At 40.4% G+C, this 18,969-nt stretch overlaps 2 protein-coding genes across 11 annotated transcripts; both read left to right on the top strand.

The window, feature by feature from the left end:
* Positions 1-932: 932 nt before the first annotated feature.
* Positions 933-7,227, top strand: mbd1b (methyl-CpG binding domain protein 1b). 10 transcript variants are annotated; one of them, XM_047025951.1, is made up of 17 exons: positions 962-1,013; positions 1,249-1,342; positions 1,434-1,733; positions 1,824-2,034; positions 2,367-2,498; positions 2,621-2,744; positions 2,832-3,103; positions 3,289-3,371; positions 3,507-3,547; positions 4,038-4,181; positions 4,520-4,636; positions 4,808-4,972; positions 5,098-5,280; positions 5,404-5,472; positions 5,570-5,650; positions 5,794-5,931; positions 6,431-7,227. In XM_047025951.1, exons 3-17 carry the CDS (start codon positions 1,670-1,672, stop codon positions 6,902-6,904), a joined length of 2,298 nt encoding a protein of 765 aa, XP_046881907.1. In that variant the 5' UTR covers positions 962-1,013; positions 1,249-1,342; positions 1,434-1,669; the 3' UTR covers positions 6,905-7,227. The 10 variants fall into 10 exon arrangements, with proteins under 10 accessions (XP_046881910.1, XP_046881902.1, XP_046881908.1 ...); XM_047025947.1 differs by having other exon boundaries at positions 961-1,013; positions 1,434-2,034; XM_047025954.1 differs by lacking the exons at positions 1,249-1,342; positions 1,434-1,733 and having other exon boundaries at positions 933-1,013; positions 1,827-2,034.
* Positions 7,228-8,329: 1,102 nt separating this feature from the next.
* ccdc120b (coiled-coil domain containing 120b) lies at positions 8,330-18,153 on the top strand. Its single transcript, XM_047025742.1, has 10 exons — positions 8,330-8,620; positions 13,997-14,096; positions 14,535-14,665; positions 15,174-15,275; positions 15,354-15,474; positions 15,626-15,685; positions 15,964-16,120; positions 16,218-16,319; positions 16,522-17,556; positions 17,636-18,153. Exons 2-10 carry the CDS (start codon positions 14,048-14,050, stop codon positions 17,730-17,732), a joined length of 1,854 nt encoding a protein of 617 aa, XP_046881698.1. The 5' UTR covers positions 8,330-8,620; positions 13,997-14,047; the 3' UTR covers positions 17,733-18,153.
* The last annotated feature ends 816 nt before the right edge of the window (positions 18,154-18,969 follow it).

The following is an 18,969-nucleotide window of genomic DNA, read 5'->3' as shown; positions in this document are numbered from 1 at the left end:
AGGGAGTCTCAAGGTCCAAATGATGTATGGGTGGTGGGAGCTGTATCTCCAGAGAAAGAAGGGGGGATGCTGTGTCTCAAGGAGAGGGGGGGTTTCAGACCACTCCAAGGTCTGATGAACACATGGGCGGGTGGGGCAGGGTTGCCAAGGGGGGGAGGGGGCATCCGACGAGGAAGGGGGGCAGGGTCTCCAGGGGGGGGGGGGGGGGAAGTGTCGTAAATCCAAAATTGTATCAGACCAGACGGTCTGACTCGTTCTGCATGAGCAAAAAGATACATTCTCCAACCACCTTATCTCTCAGGCCGATACTTTTACTTAGAGGCCCTTTGTACTCAACCAGTCCCTGAGCGTCAAAAACTAGCCTCCCAAGACAGTTTGCCTGACCCGCATTCTTTCACACACACACCAAAGCCACCACACAGACCCAGAAACATCCTGTTGCATAATCCCATCTGTTCTTTATTAAATCAATTAAACACAATTGGATTTATGTTTTAGTATTAAGCATTACACATTATACTTGAGGTAGTGATTGGTATATCAGCATTGATTATCATTATAGTTATAATTCCTTCACAGTTGGCAGCCCTGATAATATGTTTGGTCTACTAATGATATAGTATCAGGGTTCGTTTAAAAAATGCAGACACATGCAAAAGGTAAAATGTGTTTATGCATGCAGTGTTTTTTTTTCTCAAAACAATCATACGTATTTGTTCATATTTAAGTGGCATGTAAAAGTTTGAATTTAAATGTTATTTTACACGCCTTTATTTTGAAGACGTCGTCGGAAAATCTGAAGTCATGAGTCACATATTGGAGACGAAACCAGAGCCATGTAAGAGACATTTTATCAGAGAATGTCTAATAAAGACAAATCAGAGCCTTAAACAGGACATTTAACCTTTGAATTTAAGTATATCCGGGTCAGATATACTCCGGAAGCAACACATGAGCAAAATGGCTGCAAACTTGAATTAGCCAACTGATGAAAGTCCCAATGGAATCTGGAGGTACTTTAAATATCTTACTCAATTTCGATAGTCCATAATATCATAAATGTCTATAGCTTAACTAGGTTATCCGAATCGAATGTTACTAATAGCAACTAGACAGTGGTGTACTGTAGCCAACTACTGTAGATTAGCCCATGTTGTGTTACAATTTGCTCTAACGTAAACAAACAATGCAGGTACAGTGCGTAAGATATAAATTAAAACTAAGCTAATGGCTCGTACTCTTTGAAAGGTTCATGTTCTTAGATGAAAAACTAACACATTCTAGATAGTAAATGGATAGGAAGCCGGCAGCACAAAGCAACAAGATGACGCTAGTTTGCAAGGTAACAGCAGCGTATCTGAATGTATACCAGCATCTTTCAAAAGCCCCGTTGTTTCTTGATTATGTTCTCACACGTTTCTTCCATTTATTAGATGCTACTACATTCTTAATTCATCATACTAAAGGCCCAGCAAGAAGTGAAGTTGTCTACAGTACTGTACCGAACACCGAATACTACTGCTGCTCTATTATTACATTCAGATAAACTACTACCCCAGCGTTACAAAACAGCGTGAGCACTTCATACACAGAATATGATAATTGACGAGTGACCTGTCGGAAGGACTGGAGAACGTTAACCAATTGAAAAGTAAAAATTGATGGAAATATGGAGTTTAGCAACCCAACCAATACTGTACTTGTAAAGAAGATGAATGCAAGCATGGAAAATGGTATGGGAAGGACCTCTGAGAATAATGATCAATTTGAGGTGTTGGCACCATCCGATTGCCATGATAATATTGCTAAACCTTCTGCTCAAGCAGTCCTCAAGGTATCAGACAGAGAGCCTGGGGGAGCTGTTGAGGAAGTTAATGTGGACTGGTTTGAGCCCCTGGAGGAAGACAATGATGAGCCTGATGCACCAAGTTGGAACCTCTCCATGTTTGGCAGAAGACAGGGAGGGGAGGAAAGTCTGGCTGGAGAAAGTGAGAGGAGCGGCAGTGAATGGAACTTCAAAAGAACCCGCTCCATGTAGGTTTACAGGATTACTGTGTATTTTCATTAATAAATGTATTTGCATGCTTGCGAGATATATTGTAGGCTATTCACAATTGTGCTATGGCATTGTAAACTGACACTGAAGTTGTTTTAGATGCTAAGTGTGAAGGATTTGGTAAATATAAGCATAAGGCTGTAAGCCATGTAGCGTAAAACACAAAACATTTTGTGTACTTTTTTTTCTCTCTACAGAAATGCTTCCATACTCTCCCTAAATTTGTTACAGTAAAACAGATGAGCAATAAAAAATTTATACTTGAGGGATTTGTATACTTCTAGTGACACTAAGCTTTTATTCCTGTCAGATATCGGAGGAAAAGAGTGAAGCCTGATGAGGGATGGGAAGACTGGCCTATACTTGGAGATGGGTGGAAGCGGAAAACAGTTATTCGTCGCTCCGGTTCCAGTATGGGCCAGATGGATGTTTATTATTTGAGGTATGACTTGGTCATTGGTAAATGTTAGACCCTGAGATAATGGTAATTCAATGTTGGCCCTTTTTTGGTCTTTTCAGTTATATAAATATGCCAGATGATTGATTGCTTTCCCTCATTTGTAGTCCGCAGAATGAGCGTGTGAGAAGCAGAGTTGAACTGGGTAAAGTCTTGGATATAGACTTGTCGATGTTTGAATACAAATTAGGAACATTTTCAAACTGTCAACCAGCGCGTTTAAGAAGGAAGGTAATTGAGATAAAAAAATTTGATCAGAGCGACAGATCCCTTCACAACAAAAATATCTGAACATGTTATTTTCTGATGTTATGTTAGAAAGTGCGGAAGGACAGATCTCCATCCTCTGAGTCCAGCAGTCCCATCTCTAACCACAGACTGACAACAGGGCCAACCTCCAGAGTTAGCCTGTCCCCTCTGAGTTGCAGTGCCATGGGAACTCCAGACAAAGACCCCATGTCCTTTCAGGCTCCTTTGAGTCCAGCCTCTGGAGAAAGTATACAGAGCAGTGCAACCAAGCTGCCCTGGAGTCCTACATCAAGACCAACATCCTCGCTCAATGGCCTGGAGGCTTCAAATGTCTGTTTTTGGTGAGTCAAGCTCCCAGAGTTATGTCAAAACCTTATTCATTGTTTTTGTTGTTGTTGTTGTATGTAGCCTACAACATTTTAATGGGAGTTTTGCATGCATGATTTGGTTTTGAGCTGTTAAACCTGAGACTGGCAAGCTGTTATACTTATTTGTTAATATTGTTATATTCTTCCATATATTTCAGCATATGTGCCAAGTGTGGTGAGCCGTACACAGTAACAGAGTCTGAAAGACAAGGGAAAAAATCATGTTGTCTCAGATGCAAGGGTATGTCATCACAAAAAGTATAAATACCATTACTCGCATGTTTGTGCCATATTACAGTAGTCTCAAGGAACAGCTTTGAAGATGTTCCCATATGCCAAAAGTAGAGGTTTGAAGCAGTTCTTTGTATTCTTTTAGTCAAGAAGCCAGTCGACAATCGCAATATTGTCTTCAGAAAGGTAATTGTATTTTTCTTTATTTACTAAATAAATAAGCATATATATATATATATATATATATACTTGTACACACTACCGTTCAAAGTTTGGTGTCACATAGAAGTTTCCTTGTATTTAAAAGAAAAGCTATTTTTTGTTAATGAAAACACTTTCTGCACAGCTGAGCACTATGCAACACCTTTTTATGGAAGAAGTAGTTAGCTGGTATTCTGGGAATCATGGAGTGGCTGGCACAGTCACTGGATCTCAACCCTAATGAGCTGTTGTGGGAGCAGCTTGACTGTATGGTACATAAGAAGTGCCCATTAAGCCTATCAAAGTGGTGGAAGGTGGTTCAAGAAGCAGGGGGTGACAACAAGGCAATTTCTAAGTGACCCCAAACTTTTGAACAGTAGTGTAGCCTATATACATATATTAGACATTTTTTTGTTGGATAATTGTTGATGGTGAAATGGCTGATTCTCATTTTTCCTTTTTCTCATTATTGCAGTGGATCCCTTGTGGTCAGTGTGTGGCTTGCCTTACCACAGTGGATTGTGGGATGTGTGCCAGCTGCAAGCAAGGGATGCTTTTCCCTGACTCAAGAAAACCTGTCCGTTGTCGGAAACGCAAATGTATATGGCCTATCCATAAGGTATAGGCTCACATGGAAAAATAAATGATACAACTATATTTGTTTTCCAACCAAAAGGATGTTCCCAGGCATTTGATACAATGCTGTTTCATTGTTGAAGTCATGCCATCTAAGTTATGTGACAAATACATGATTGCCTCTAACTTGTACCACATAATGCTTCCTAAACTACTATTCTAGAGAATTTAGTTGTGGAATCAAAGGCAACTGTGTGCTTTCATTGTCTGACTACAGGGGATACTTACAATTTGGACATTTTCAGCACCATGTTGACAGGACACAGTTACACTTATGGGTTCAAATATGAAATAAAACTTGTATGTGCCTGTGCTCCACAGAGCTCCAGTTATCAAACTAGTGATCCTGAGGACTTTTCCGTGGAAGTGGATGTTGATGGTGAGGAGGATGATTTTTGCGAGGATGATGAGGATTACGACGACGATGACGATGATGAGGTGACCAGCCTTTTACAATATCTGGGAAGCCTCTATCATGTGTAGAGTGCCCCCGGTGGCATTCCTGTCCGTTAATTGTATTCTTTCCTGTTTAGATGAATTTTGGACTAAGTAGCTTTTGTAAATGGTTAAATATGTTTTTATAACTCTTGTTGTCATGGTATTTTTCAGGAATGGGTCAAGAAACGTAAGCGGCGCACTTGTGGGCAGTGTCAGGCGTGTCTTAGCAGGAAGGACTGTGGTACATGTGATTTCTGTGTAGACAAGCCCAAGTTTGGAGGCAGCAATAAGAAGAGACAGAAGTGTCGCTTGCGTCAGTGCCAGAGGCAGGCAATGGTGAGGATTAAACAATTTTAAGTCATTGCTAATTGCTTAAGCTCAGGGGATGATGCTATCATTTGTCAACAGCCTCCTAACAATGCTTCCAATGGCGCTCTTATGTGTATGTATGTGTTTGACAGAGACACTTGTTGCCCTTTCAGTTGGGTCTGGGTGAATTTGGGGCCATTGAAGGGACGGGTAAGATTGGCAGGCCAAGACATTACAATTCTTACAACCGCAAGAAGGAGCAAAGGAAGCGAAAACCAGAAATTGACCCAGAGATGACTAATGATGTAAAGAAGAAGCATTGTTCGTTGGACACAGTTGAGTAGCCAGTTTCACAGGGGGTTGCAGAGCAAGGATGAGCTATATAAACTTGACTTTGTTCATTTTAATGAATCTTCTTTGTGATCAAACTGTTTCTATTTTGTGGCTGGCTTTAATAGGCACATGACTTTAAGCATACTGAAAGAAGAAAACACATTTATGGAATGAACCGCCAACCATCTTTGCAGGTTTGATTACACATAAGGATTCCATTGTCCCATGTAAACATACACCTGTTAGAATGACACTTACAGATTGTTCACGTTAATTAACCTTTATTAACAGGTTGACCATGACTATGTGGACACTGCCAAAAGACATAGTTTTGGTGGCGGTGCTCTCAGCAACCAATGCCTTGCACCAGAAGTGAGTTCTCCCAATCAGTATTCTACTCTACCCTTTTCTAGATACTTCAATTTATGTTTCTTTTAGCCATCAGAGAATGCCACATTTAGTTATATCGACTTGTATGTGTCTACATTAGAACATTATATATTCTGTTTTTTCAGAAAAGATATGCAAATGCACCCATACCTGCCCAAAGTTTACTAAGTAGCTGGAGGGGAGCAATGCAGAAGATGGATAAAGATGTAGTTGTGCACTCAAAAGAGCCAGAAGACGAGGAGGAGGACGAGGTCACACCTATGGTATGTAGGACTAGTCAGCCGCAGGGGCGGTGGACATTTTGAACAACACCAATAAATAATTAAAACATTACTATGTGATCCCCCAACACCGATCAAGAGTCAAGACTTAACCAATACACCTTGGGGGTGTGCAGACTAAACCAATACACCTTGGGGGTGTGCAGACTAAACCAATACACCTTGGGGGTGTGCAGACTAAACCAATACACCATTGGGGTGTGCAGACTAGTTTTATTGCTTATTGTTCTTAACGATTTCGCACATAACATTAAAAATTTCAAATTATGTCTGTCCAACTATAGGCCTATATTCACAGTATTATGAATGAATTGTGATTCATTTGGTATCATTTCGTAGTGTGTCAGATTTGACTAATTGCATTACAGTACAAAGTTAGAGGTGCACTATTTGATAGATTCCCCCATTCCCCCTACCTGGGGCTTCCAGTGGGGAGACCTGAGGCAACCAATCCCGCCCCTAACTCTTTACCCTCTCATAGATAACTCAGATCTTCAGTTTGGCTGAAACCTCATCCTTGTGTGGGAGCAATATGGATCATGAGCTGCTGAAACTGCTGGAGGCCACTCGCAAGGCAGCACTGCCTATTCTCTGGTATGCAATTATGATGGAGGGCCCACAGCTGCAACTTGTCCAGTGCAGCAAGATGTCCACCATGACTGACACTGTTGTGCAGATCAACCCAGGCTTCTGCTATCAGGTGGCTGTGCAGGGCCAGCCTCTGCTCCTTACTCACCCGCTCTATGAGGGTCACCCATCCCGCATGACCTCTGTGACCCTGGTAGTAAACCTGCTCTTGGATCTTGAGAGGTACAGGGTATGCCAGGGGGTCCTTAACCTGGAGCCATCTTTGAACACTGAACCATTTATCTGTGAGCGAGCATCCACTTGTGATTTTCTGATTCTTAAAGATGAGGAATGTTGTAAGAAATGTAGTGCTTTAACCTGTTTGTAGTGGAGAATTAGTACTGCAGTATAATGTGTCAATATAAGGATTTTGAGGGATGTTCCTCACTTTCCCTCAGTATGGAGTCTACAAGGGATGTTTGATAATGCCCCAATAAGCACAGCAAAAGTACTTGTTTTGAGTTAATGAGTGTGAGTGAGAACGTGCTTTGTTTTGTGTAATTTTCTTGGGTAAGGGGCTTTTTCAATTGTTTGTAAATACATTTCTAATTATACACAATTAAAATGTCATTTTGAAAAGGAATGGTCATATCGTAACAGAGTTTAAATACCTTATGAAGAAAAAATAAACTTTTTTTTTTTTTTTGCTGTCATCGTTTCCTTTTTCAAAGTTATTTTCACTTAAGAAATCAGATGCTCTGTGCTCTCTGACACTTAATATACCTGTGCTGCTTCCGTTCAGGTTGGCTTCCTATCAATGCTGCTATCACTTATCTAACCGAAGCACATCTTAATGCTTGATTTAAATAAAACGGCATGTATATCATATTGTTTTGCCATTTATCAATGAATGTTGTTCTTTTTTGCCTCCTGAAGATGTACTCCTGTGAAATATCAGTTTGACAGAAATTCAAAATAGCTTTTTGGGAAGTATATTATATTTTTATATAAAAATGATTTACTCTTTGTAATGGGAAATAAGTATTTTCTTAACTAATTTGTGTGCTTGATTGGTTAGTAGATAGTATAATCTGGAGCCAATCTAAATGGTATTTAAATGTAGACATACACCATATTTGTGAAATACGTCTCAACTGGTTAATTCATGCATTTTTGATATAGGCTATTGTGTAACCATAAGTGCACGATCTGGACTATTATATTTTAATATAAATAAATGTCTACGTATTTTTGTCAAATATCTTTTTAAATATTCTTTCTCGGGAAGAGTTTAAAAAAAAGTGTATATGAAGACCAATAACAAGAAACGATATAACTATAAGATATTCAATTCAGGTTGATAATGTAGGTACTTAATTGTTGTGTAAATGTGTATTGCTTTTGAGGAATAGTCAGAACACATAAACATTATGTTTAGCGGCTGCAGCACACAACTATACGCTGCGTAACTACCGGTAGCAATTGATACGTTGTAATGGCAGGTGTGATACTAACCGAATGTTATTACTGTCTTTGATGCGCACGTACAGCGTTGGACTTGTAACCTGGCTGTTCATTGACAAGAATTGTAGAGTAGGCTTCTATAAACATCTACGCACAATGATAACAGATGAATGTCCAGATTAAGGCGGCGTTCTTTCTTTTGGATGTATCGTTCTAGAGGTAGGCTATGCGCAAGACTTCGACGCAAAGGAGGGGAGGTTTGATGACGCGCGAGAAGAGGTAGGCTAGTTGATGAATTGCAATTAGGATTGGGGTAGGCTATACATTGGACAACAAGACCATTGGAAAATCCGGATCCTAGGAAATTTGATAAAGATATGGTTTAACTAGTTACCTCTCATGGCTCACACCATTGATTTCACCTTGGCTTAGGGTTGAACACCTCCGCAAGCATCGGCAATGCACTCTAGCCTAGAAATAAGGTTCTAAATTGATATGTCGTTCTCGACCATAAGGACCGTTTGTCATGGTCGTACAATTGAGAGCAACGGAAATATTGAAATGCATTTGTAGGTTAGCCTATAATTGACATATTCGTCAATTTGCGATCCAAACCCGCACCTACCATCGTCCATTCCAGGCAAGTAGCAGACTGTGCACCATATTCTCTGTAATATTTTTGAGAACGATAACATGTTTCCAAACTGCCTAAATAAAACACATGCCATAGGCTATATAGACTAGCATATATCTGCATTTTCATGTCATTAAGGTGTTTATGCCAGCCTACTGTGCAGACCATTTAGCGAGGTTTAAATGAGAGACTGGCTGCCACATGTCCGCAGTTGTTAATATTGAAATGTATTTTAACATACCAAATGTTTATTTTTAACCTCACAGCTAATCCATGTTGTTATATTATGTTTATCTTCCCGACATGATTTCTTCCTCATTAAGAGTAGATGGCGTTGCATGTTGAGTAATATTGTGGCAAACCATGACCTTATGTTTAGTATCTTTTGCTGCGTACACTATTATTAGGCTGGTGTTCAGATTCAGGCCCATCAATATTGTGCCATCTATTACAACATATTTATCTCCATGTACAATAACTTTTCACATCATAGAATCAAGTCACCCCATATCAGCCGGACTAGCATAAACACTTCTTGAACAAGGCATCCTAGATCCGAGGGTCCCAATGTATTCTCTGGGACAGCGCCTCGGGGTAATTCACTGCTAGTACAGCTTTAGTCTGTCTGGGAAGCACTGGTGTTATGAGAGGGGGATTTTCCAGTCTTTGTACATGCACTGGTCTCTTTTTGGACTGGTGGTAACCTTTGCCTTTTACATGCTCACATTTAATGGGGTCTGGAAAACAGCAACCAATCAAATAATATACAAAAAAGCTTTGTGAATGGCCTTTTTTCCCCTTGGATGATTGGTGTTGCAGTTTCAAGGCAACATCTCTCTTTCCTCTATGCTCTCTCCCAACCTTGATTTTGATTTGGAATGAATATCTTATTCCTTTTCAGAGAGCAGGCCCCCTGGTCAATTATGAGTGTTAAATTGGGCGTAGAATTGGGTCTTGACACAGGTGTATACAAACACACACATTGTCTGTCAGACATGCATTCACAAAGATTACTTATGCTTTTATGGCATCACCAGGGGGTAATGTAGGCTATTTGAGTAGAAACGTGTGTACCCCACTGTACACAGAACTACTATAGACAGACAACTGGGAGCGCATGACTATAACTGTGGCTCCACATTTCGTGTTTTTTGAACTCCCTCCAACACCAGCAAGGATTACATGCACTGTGTAAAGTGGTTTAAATGACCTGGACATGGAAAGGATTTGGAATACATAGAGAAATCGCTTCAGGTGTTTCAGAGGATTGGAGAGTAGAATTGTAGTAATCCCCATGGATGTTGGGGCCACATTCCATTCTTTATTACTCACTCCTCCCCCATCTCACCAGAATCCAGGTGGAGCCATCAAAATATTGCTATCGCTTATGCACTTGTGTTGGGTCTGTAAAGATAGGGAAGCAAGGACTGCTCTCATTTAGAATTGCTGTTCTGGACACTGAGTTGTGCAAAAGCATGTCTGCTTTTCCAGCAGTGTTTTTAAATCATGTTAATTATGAGTCTTTCAGGCATGCACAGGTACTCTTCACAGTCTAAGCATACACTTTGAACAGTTCTACTATAAAAATATTCTTTAATTGGATATTTTTAAGGCAGTGTGTGTCTCTGTGTACATATTTGAGTCCATTTGCTTAGAATTAGTGAGTTCCTATCAGGGGCAGCTGTGTCAACACTAGCTGCCGCCACCATAGGAGCGGTGCCACCTGTCCTTAGTGACTTATGGCTACTCAAGTAGCCTTAGAGAAAATCGATGTGAGCGTTTCTGTTAGTTTTCTAGTTATAGAATCAGGTTGTTAGCATGAAAAACAAACTATAATAGGTTACTATTTAGAAAAAGTTATACTGGACATGTTATCTAGTTAAAACAGAAATACTGGCAAGAGCATTCAGAAGGAAATGCATACGTGTAACATTTGAGTAAGTAAACTGGCTTCAGGTGACAGCCTACTGACGAGAAACAATTTATTCATGAAATGGATATTCAAAGGGTTTATTAGGTTTTTGGCTCCGGATTATTTTTTGGCCTTCAATGGTCATACTTCAGCGAAGGCCTATACAGGTCGAGACAGTAATTGTGGACGTTAAGCACATTGAAATGTTGGTAGAAAGAGCCTTGACTGTTTTAGCCTCCAGAACCCTTCCTTGATCTCTATTTGCGGGATGCAAGCTGCATCAGGATATCCCTGTCTCAGTGCACTTCATGTTTTAGTCAACATGGTAGGCTACTTGATACCGTTATCACTATATCACTGTAACACACTCACTGTAACACACTCACTACCTGCATATGTGGTCTCCTTATCATTACATTAATTTACCCTCCCCTGTTTCTTGAGAGCTTCTTGTGCTGCTTTACAGTGTTCTTGTGCCAGGACTTCTACACACATCTGCACACCAGTTGTAACTCCTGATTCATACTGTCTGATAAACTGCTCTCACAGGTGTCTGGACTGCTAAATAGAGTATCTGAGCTTAATATAGCCCCCAGCCTTCTTAGCCTTGTGTTTTTATTGATCTGATTAATAGTGTAGACTGTGGAGTAGGATATACTACTCTTAGCTGTGCTTCTGTTCTTGATGTGGAGAGAATCATTATTTGATGAGATGGCTACCTTTTGGCTCTGGCCATCACTTTTCTCAGTTCCCTTTCAGCAGAACCAGCTGTTCCTTTCTGTCTCCTATCTTATCCTGAACAACTGTTTCTCTTTGCTCTGTTTGTTTGGTTATGTTTAGAGATTTGATTTGGTACATCTTTTAATATCCATACACACCCACTGCAGATGAAGTTAATCAGGAATTGGATCTTTAGATTTAAGTTAATCCTTGTGATGGGTTTTGACTGAGTACAGTAGCAGTTGCCTGCAGTAAATTACTGCTGTGGCAATTGTTTGTTTAATCGTCTCCTCTTTGTCTGTCAACGGGAGGTCACACAGTGGGATTTTCACACCCTGTACAACATACTTGGTCCAATTCCAAGACCAGAGCCTGCGGTTCATGTTAACTAAATGGGGATATTTGAGACATGCTTTCATATGAAAATCGGTCAAACATCCATTGACATTCTCAAGATAGATATTGAAAACAAATTATTCTGTTGCAGTGAAAATACATTTTGGACAGTGAGAAAGACAAAATTAAGTGTTCAGTTAACATTTATCTATAGGTCAAGTAGTAAAAAGGGGGTACCGCTTTTAGTGACTGTGTTTATTTATTCATTTTTACACATAGCCAGATTCACAAATATTGTTTGCTGAGTAATGGCCACAATATTGGGGTCTGTTGTCCAGACATAAACAAACATCCACATTTAAATCTGTTGGGGTGGCAGTTTTCTGGAGCAGAATCCTGCTGCTTACTTGTATTGTTAGACTTGTCAGATTTATTCCACACTCTTTGTGAAAGTTATTATTTCACGCTTGAGGAATGAAACACAGGGTTTAGATTTCTCCCTGTACATCATCAATGCAGTTCTTCTCACACTATTTGTTGCTAGATGATTGTTTTTATCTCTGTTTAGTTACCTTACTTAACAATATATACTCCGTCTCCCCCCCCCCCCCCCCTCCCTAAAGAATAAAAGCCTGGAATCAAAACTGCTTAAGAACACACTGACACTTAAAGTTAGGTACAGTGCCCTCCAAAAGTATTGGAACAGTGAGGCCAATTCCTTTATTTTTGCTGTAGACTGAAAACATTTGGGCTTGACATCAAACGATGAATGTGAAACCAGAGATCAACGTTTCAGCTTTTATTTCCAGGTATTTACATCAGGATCTGATGCACAAATTAGAAAATATCACCTTTTTGTTCGAACCCACCCATTTGTCACGTGAGCAAAAGTATTGGAACATATGACTGACAGGTGTGTTTTGTTGCCCAGGTGTGTCCTATTACATACATTATTCAATCAATAAATACCACTGAATGTCTACACTCAGGTTCAGATTGGGTAAGATAGGTTTTGTCTATGCAGACTGTATTCAGAGGTGAAAACAACATGAAAACCGGAGCGCTGTCTTTGGGTGAAAAACAAGCAATTGTGAGTCTTAGAGAAGATGGAAAATCAATCAGAGCCATTGCAGAAACATTGGCCATAGCCAGTACAACCATTTGGAATGTCCTGAAGAAGAAGAAAACTACTGGTGTACTAAGTAACAGACGTCGAACAGGTAGACCAAGGAAAACATCAGCAGTTGATGACAGAAACATTGTGAGAGCTGTAAAGAAAGACCCTAAAACAACTGTTAGTGAGATCAGCAACAACCTCCAGATGGCAGGAGTGAAGGTATCACTATCTACTGTTCGCAGAAGACTTCATGAACAAAAGTACAAGGGCTACACCAGAAGATGCAAACCACTCATTAGCAAGAAGAATAGGAAAGCCAGGCTGGAATTTGCCAAAAAGTACAGAGATGAACCTCAAAAATTCTGGGACAAAGTTTTATGGACTGATGAGACAAAGATTAACTTTTACCAAAGTGATGGAAAGGCTAAAGTTTGGAGAAAGAAAGGAACTGCTCATGATCCCAAACACACAAGCTCATCTGTGAAACACGGTGGAGGTAATGTCATGGCTTGGGCTTGCATGGCTTCTTCTAGGACGGGCTCATTAATCTTCATTGAGGATGTAACACATGATGGCAGCAGCAAAATGAACTCGGAAGTCTACAGAAACATTTTGTCTGCCAATTTAAGGAAAGATGCAACCAAACTGATTGGCAGAGCCTTCATCATGCAGCAAGATAACGACCCAAAACACACTGCCAAAACAACAAAGGAGTTCATCAGGGGCAAGAAATGGAAGGTATTAGACTGGCCAAGTCAATCTCCAGACTTAAACCCTATAGAGCATGCATTTTACCTGCTTAAGAGGAGACTGAAGGGAGGAACCCCACAAAACAAACAACAACTGAAAGAGGCTGCAGTGAAAGCCTGGGAAAGCATTAAAAAGGAAGAATGCAAAAGTTTGGTGACGTCAATGGGTCACAGACTTGCTGCAGTTATTGAAAGCAAAGGATTTGCAACTAAATATGAAGTCTTATTCACTTAAATATGTTTTAAGTATATCTGTTCCAATACTTTTGCTCACATGACAAATGGGTGGATTCAAACAAAATGTGATATTTTCTTAGTTGTGCATCAGATCCTGATGTAAATACCTGGAAATAAAAGCTGAAACGTTGATCTCTGGTCTCACGTTCATTATTTGATGTCAAGCCCAAATGTTTTCAGTCTACAGCAAAAATAAAGGAATTCGCCTCACTGTTCCAATACTTTTGGAGGGCACTGTATATATATTTTCTTTGCCATCCTTTGGTGCAGATGTCAAAATTAAGGTATTCAACCAAACATTCTTTCAGCAGGTGAGGCTTTGGCTGGGAGTTTGAGTTGCAAGACCCCACAAATCACATCACATGGAGGTTAAAGGACGCCTTATCACATCAATGGGTTTGGGGACTCCAGGTGAGTTTCAACATGTCAATAGCCTACTGAAATATGGGCACTGTTCCTTTATTCATTTGATCTATTTCGATCAGTGGATTGTGCTTGTACAAGCCCAAAGGTTATTAAAAATGAACTGTGGTTTGTCTCTTGGCAGTTACTGGTGTGAAACCAGTCTGTACTCTTCTCTTGGGAGCTAAGGCCAATATCAAGTTGTTGATTCACTGTTAACATTAGCAGCACTGTTGTAATTATTCTTATAAATAGTTGTAAACATGCCTGTTTGGGAAAAGACTAAAGTGATATATTTATTCTACCACATACCAGTTGCTTTCCAAACCTTTTTTGAAAGCTATAAAGACCTGGCCAGATAGGGAACTCTCCTCTTATTAGGTGGTTTTTCAAACACACATTTTATTGACACATTTGACACATCTCTGATGTGTCTTTCTTTCACAGATCTTCAAAGCTGCCAGGACACCAAACTGCAAGCAGAGCACATCTCATCACTGCAGGAGAGGAAGCAAGCCCTCGAAGCTCTCCTGAATAGTCGAGTTGGAGAACTGAAACAAGTTTGTTTGTTAGAAGCGGTTAGTTTTGCTTTTGATTATTTTATATGACTGGCGAAAATGAAAGAAAAAAAAATCTTTACAATCTAAATATTATGTATTGTAATACAGCCATGTAAGTAAGTCAGAACCATTTGAAACATCTCAGAAACTGCTTTAGATGTATAAAAAAAAAATAATCTAACTTTAGCAGTGAAATCATTGCATCTTTCATGGAAAACTACAAATTAATGTTTGCTTGATTTCTCCACACGCAAAGCCTGAAATACTAGGGAACAGCTGCATCTGTTTATTGACGGCTGCTTCACATTTATTTCCACTCCAAATACCTTTCAGCTTCTCTACAATTATATTATGAGTGCAATTTAAAGTATTTTTTTCTTTGTACTTTAATGTACTGCTCAATGCAGCTATTTCAATGTATAGGTGCTGTAAATGTTGTATATTTTTCTGTCATCAATGTGTGTAAGTTACTTCTCAATAAGCCCTGTTGTGGTTATGTGACTTTTGACATGCAATTCCTTTTCAGGAGCTGACTGGAAAGCTTCCACATGTTTTCCCCTTGGAGACGGGAGAGAGACCTCCCTTGGTACAACGCAGGACTGGTCTGGCCCCTATCTCTAAGGGAGAGGTATTAAAACACTCAGAACACATATAAAATCTTTATTGGCTGTCAACACGTAGCTAAATGCCTTGTTCTTTTCTACAGGATGAGTCAGGTCAGAAAAGACAGATGAAGGCTCTCTTCAGTGGAGCTTTGTACAAGCATTCCGAATCAGACAAAAATGCCCCAAATGGCAAGAGGACTGTCCATCGTGGATGCCATACAGGTATGATAGAAGTATCCTACAAAAAAGCGAATACTATCTGAATAGTTTCTGCCATAAAATGGGAGAATGAGGATACGTTTTACTGTATTGAGTCATTGAGGAGCTTGCCTTCCCTATGACATTGTTCCCTATGTGTTTTGTACTTTTCTAGAAGATGCTGTCATGTCAGAGAGTACCAGCTCCATGTCAGATTCAACATCTCATGACAATGGTGAGGCTATTCTCGACATTAGCTAATGTCAAAGTATTAAGATCTGTCATCTTAGAGCAGAGTTGTCATACACCAAAATCCAATAAATTGATGGACATTGTGCAGCCATTAAAAATAATTTACATCGATCACATTTTATTGAGAACAGAGTTGATGAGATGGGTGAAAATACTTTTCTGAATTAAATGACTGCCTGTTCATCTTTGTAAAACAGTGTTCAACTCATTCAGCTCTGAATGAGTTACATAGGCCTAAATCCCATGGTGTTCCTCCCCCAGACGAGTCGTCTCCTGCTGTGGCTGCAGACCACAGGTCTATGTCTCACCAACGCCTGACACTGGGGAGCCCTGATCACAGGATCAGTAGGAAGCTGTCCCCTGTGGAGATCTACTATGAGATGAGGACACGTCGCAACTCGGTCACAAGCTCTGTTAGGTACTGTTACATTCAACACAGAAGCCTTGCTTTTTGGTGCATCCATGTGTGCACAGTCCTTGCTCTGCTTCTTTGTCTAATGTACTCTGTTTTCTAGCCCTAGTCATTCTCTACCAAGGAGTGCATCTAATGTGGAAGGCAGAAGTGTTCCTGTCACTCCCCTCTTGGCTCGAACAGCTCCCATCAGTGTTCATGTCAGGTAATATTGTGTTTTTCTGGTCACTGTTTCAGCCTAATGAAGCACGTGTAAATAATTAAACAGTTTCGCTTAGATTTTTTTTTCTTCTGTGTTTTATATACTGACAGCTTAAGCTATTTGTCGACACTTTGGCAATTGTTTTGTACGTGACCTGTGATTTAAGCTCTTAGCTTACGAGATGTGTTTTCCATCTCTTTAACAGATCTGATGTCCCAGGGGGGATTGCTCTGAAGCAGTGGTCAGGCAGTCTGGATGTACCACTCATGATACCTCTGGCCCAGGAAGGGTCTGCTTCGGAGCGCAGAGGCTGCCCATACAGTACCTGTGCCCGACGCAGTAACAGCTCTGAAGCTCTGCTAGACCGCTCTGGCCTTCCAGAGGACCCTGCCCCAAGGAACGGGATGCCCTCTAGGGGAGGACCCTACAAGAGTTCTGACTCCCTCACCGATGGCAAACTGCGCCACATTCACCTGGGCAGCCCAGAGAGACACTTGGACGGCTTAGTGGAGCAGAGCAAAATGCGCCTATCCATGGGTGGCAGAGGGGCAGGAGGTGGTTATAATGATCTCCTGATGGATTACATCTGGGGAAAACAACAGCAGATGCAAGTGCAGCACCAGCTCTATCAGTCAACAGGCAGAATCTGGCAGGACATTTCCTCTCCACGATCCTCAACTGCTGCTGTACCTCCTCACACCAACGGCTTCTCCCACTCACAGGTACACCTCCCCAGTGTTGCGTCTCCTTACAGCCCCATGGTGATACGTGGCTGCAATGCTGAGCAGCGAAGAGTCAAAGTTACACGGACCAAATCCTGTGGGCCTTTTATCCCATTGCAGCAACATCAGCAGGACACCATCCTGCTATCTGCTTACGAGTCTCCCCACCCTGCCCCAAGTTCCACCACCTCCTCTATCCCCAACCTGCACCCTTATCAGAGTGATCTGTCGGGCCCAACATTCAACCGCAGGCCCCCACAGTTCTCTCTTCCTACCCCAGAGGACTCAACACGGAGCTTGCACAAAGCCCTTGCACTAGAGGGGCTTAGAGACTGGTACCTCAGGAATGCCCTAGGATTTACCCCTGCCTCCTCAAAGGGCCATGAAGCGGGTGTTTCTCGCCTATCTCACCCATATCCATTGGTGCACCAGGCATCTATCCAAGGTGATCCACTAAACCTTCACAGATCTCAAATGCCCCAGTCAGCAAGCTTCCATGGTCACCCACTGCATGGAAGGTGAGTATTTCTCAACTTAATTGATCGATTTGAAATTAACTGTATGGTTCTGTATTGATTTTCATCTTTTTTATGGTAGGTCAATGGAGTTCTCCCTCTATCAGGAGCCAAGTCTTCCTCAGTTGCAAGATACAACTCCAAAGGAGCCCAGTCCTGATCCAGGCACCTTGGTGTAAATAAGCAGATCTACATTATCAAACATGAACATGACACACACACACACACAAACACACACGCTGAAGAAAAAGTGACCTCAGATAAAAACATTTAACCTCAATGAAAAATACTTGTGGACAAAACTGTAGCTATAAAGTCTGAAAAGCTGAGCAAAATGTATTTTGCTATATGCCTTAGTACGCCCAACAAAGTTTGACTTAAGTTCCAGAAATTTGAAGAGGATTTGCATTAGAGCTGGGTTGGCGTACTAAAATATTCTTCTAACATAGTACTAAGAACTGTATGGCATTACTGGGCAAAATCTACTCAACAAGATCCTTCCTATTAACTCTAAAAAGGTATCTTTTTTAATGAGAATATTGTATATGTATTCTAAATGGCTATTTTGTATCTGAGATATAAAGTATACTTATAGTTATATAAAAGAGGTAATTTATTTCTCATTTGTCTTGTGAAACACAACAATATGTAATATGGAATCATATCATCTAATATTAAGACAAGCTAGGGAATGTTTAAACATGTTTGAACAAAATTTATGGATATTACACATCATGTATCCATCTTTCCATCGAGTCATAATGCTTTTTTGCTTGATTTCTTTGTTTAAAGGGACGTAAAGTAACATAAATGTTTAGGAATATGTTTGTCTCAGTGTTAAAAACAAAACCTATCCCTTAAATAGTTTGTTTAATTATTTTTATTGCAAACATGAACAATTAGATAAAGTAGGTCAAAATACTTCATGAAATTGAGTTGTTATCGATGATGTCATTGGTTGTGACTCTTAAATGCAGGTACTATACATTGTACATAGGGTCTAAACACAACATCTATTTTGCGGCTGCTGAAATGAAGGGATAGTGGTACGGCAAGATACATGAGGGCTGTTATCAATGAAATTCTCTTAATTGTGTCTGTGTCACATGGGGCACATTAAAGTCTTCATGCCTTACCCCCGTTACAAAAGGTATTGACTAGGGAGCTTGTTCCTCACTCTTGTTCCTAATAAACGGCTGAGATTAAGGTCAAAGTAAAAGGCTAACAGGGTATCAAATGCTCAAACGGATTACATACAGCGTCACATTTTCTTTGGTAGTTAATATATTGTAGATTCAATATTAATAATACAATTAACACCAAATTTTAAAATGTTAGCATAAGTAGCATACTTACCACCTTCTGTATGGAATATCATGTAACAGAATCAGTTGTATTCTACATTTACTCCCCATT

The sequence above is a fragment of the Hypomesus transpacificus genome, chromosome 9 (genome assembly GCF_021917145.1).
Source record: "Hypomesus transpacificus isolate Combined female chromosome 9, fHypTra1, whole genome shotgun sequence".
In the NCBI taxonomy this organism is placed as follows: domain Eukaryota; kingdom Metazoa; phylum Chordata; class Actinopteri; order Osmeriformes; family Osmeridae; genus Hypomesus; species Hypomesus transpacificus.
The sequence above is the reverse complement of the archived record's forward strand: the minus strand, read 5'-3'. Positions and strand labels throughout refer to the sequence as shown.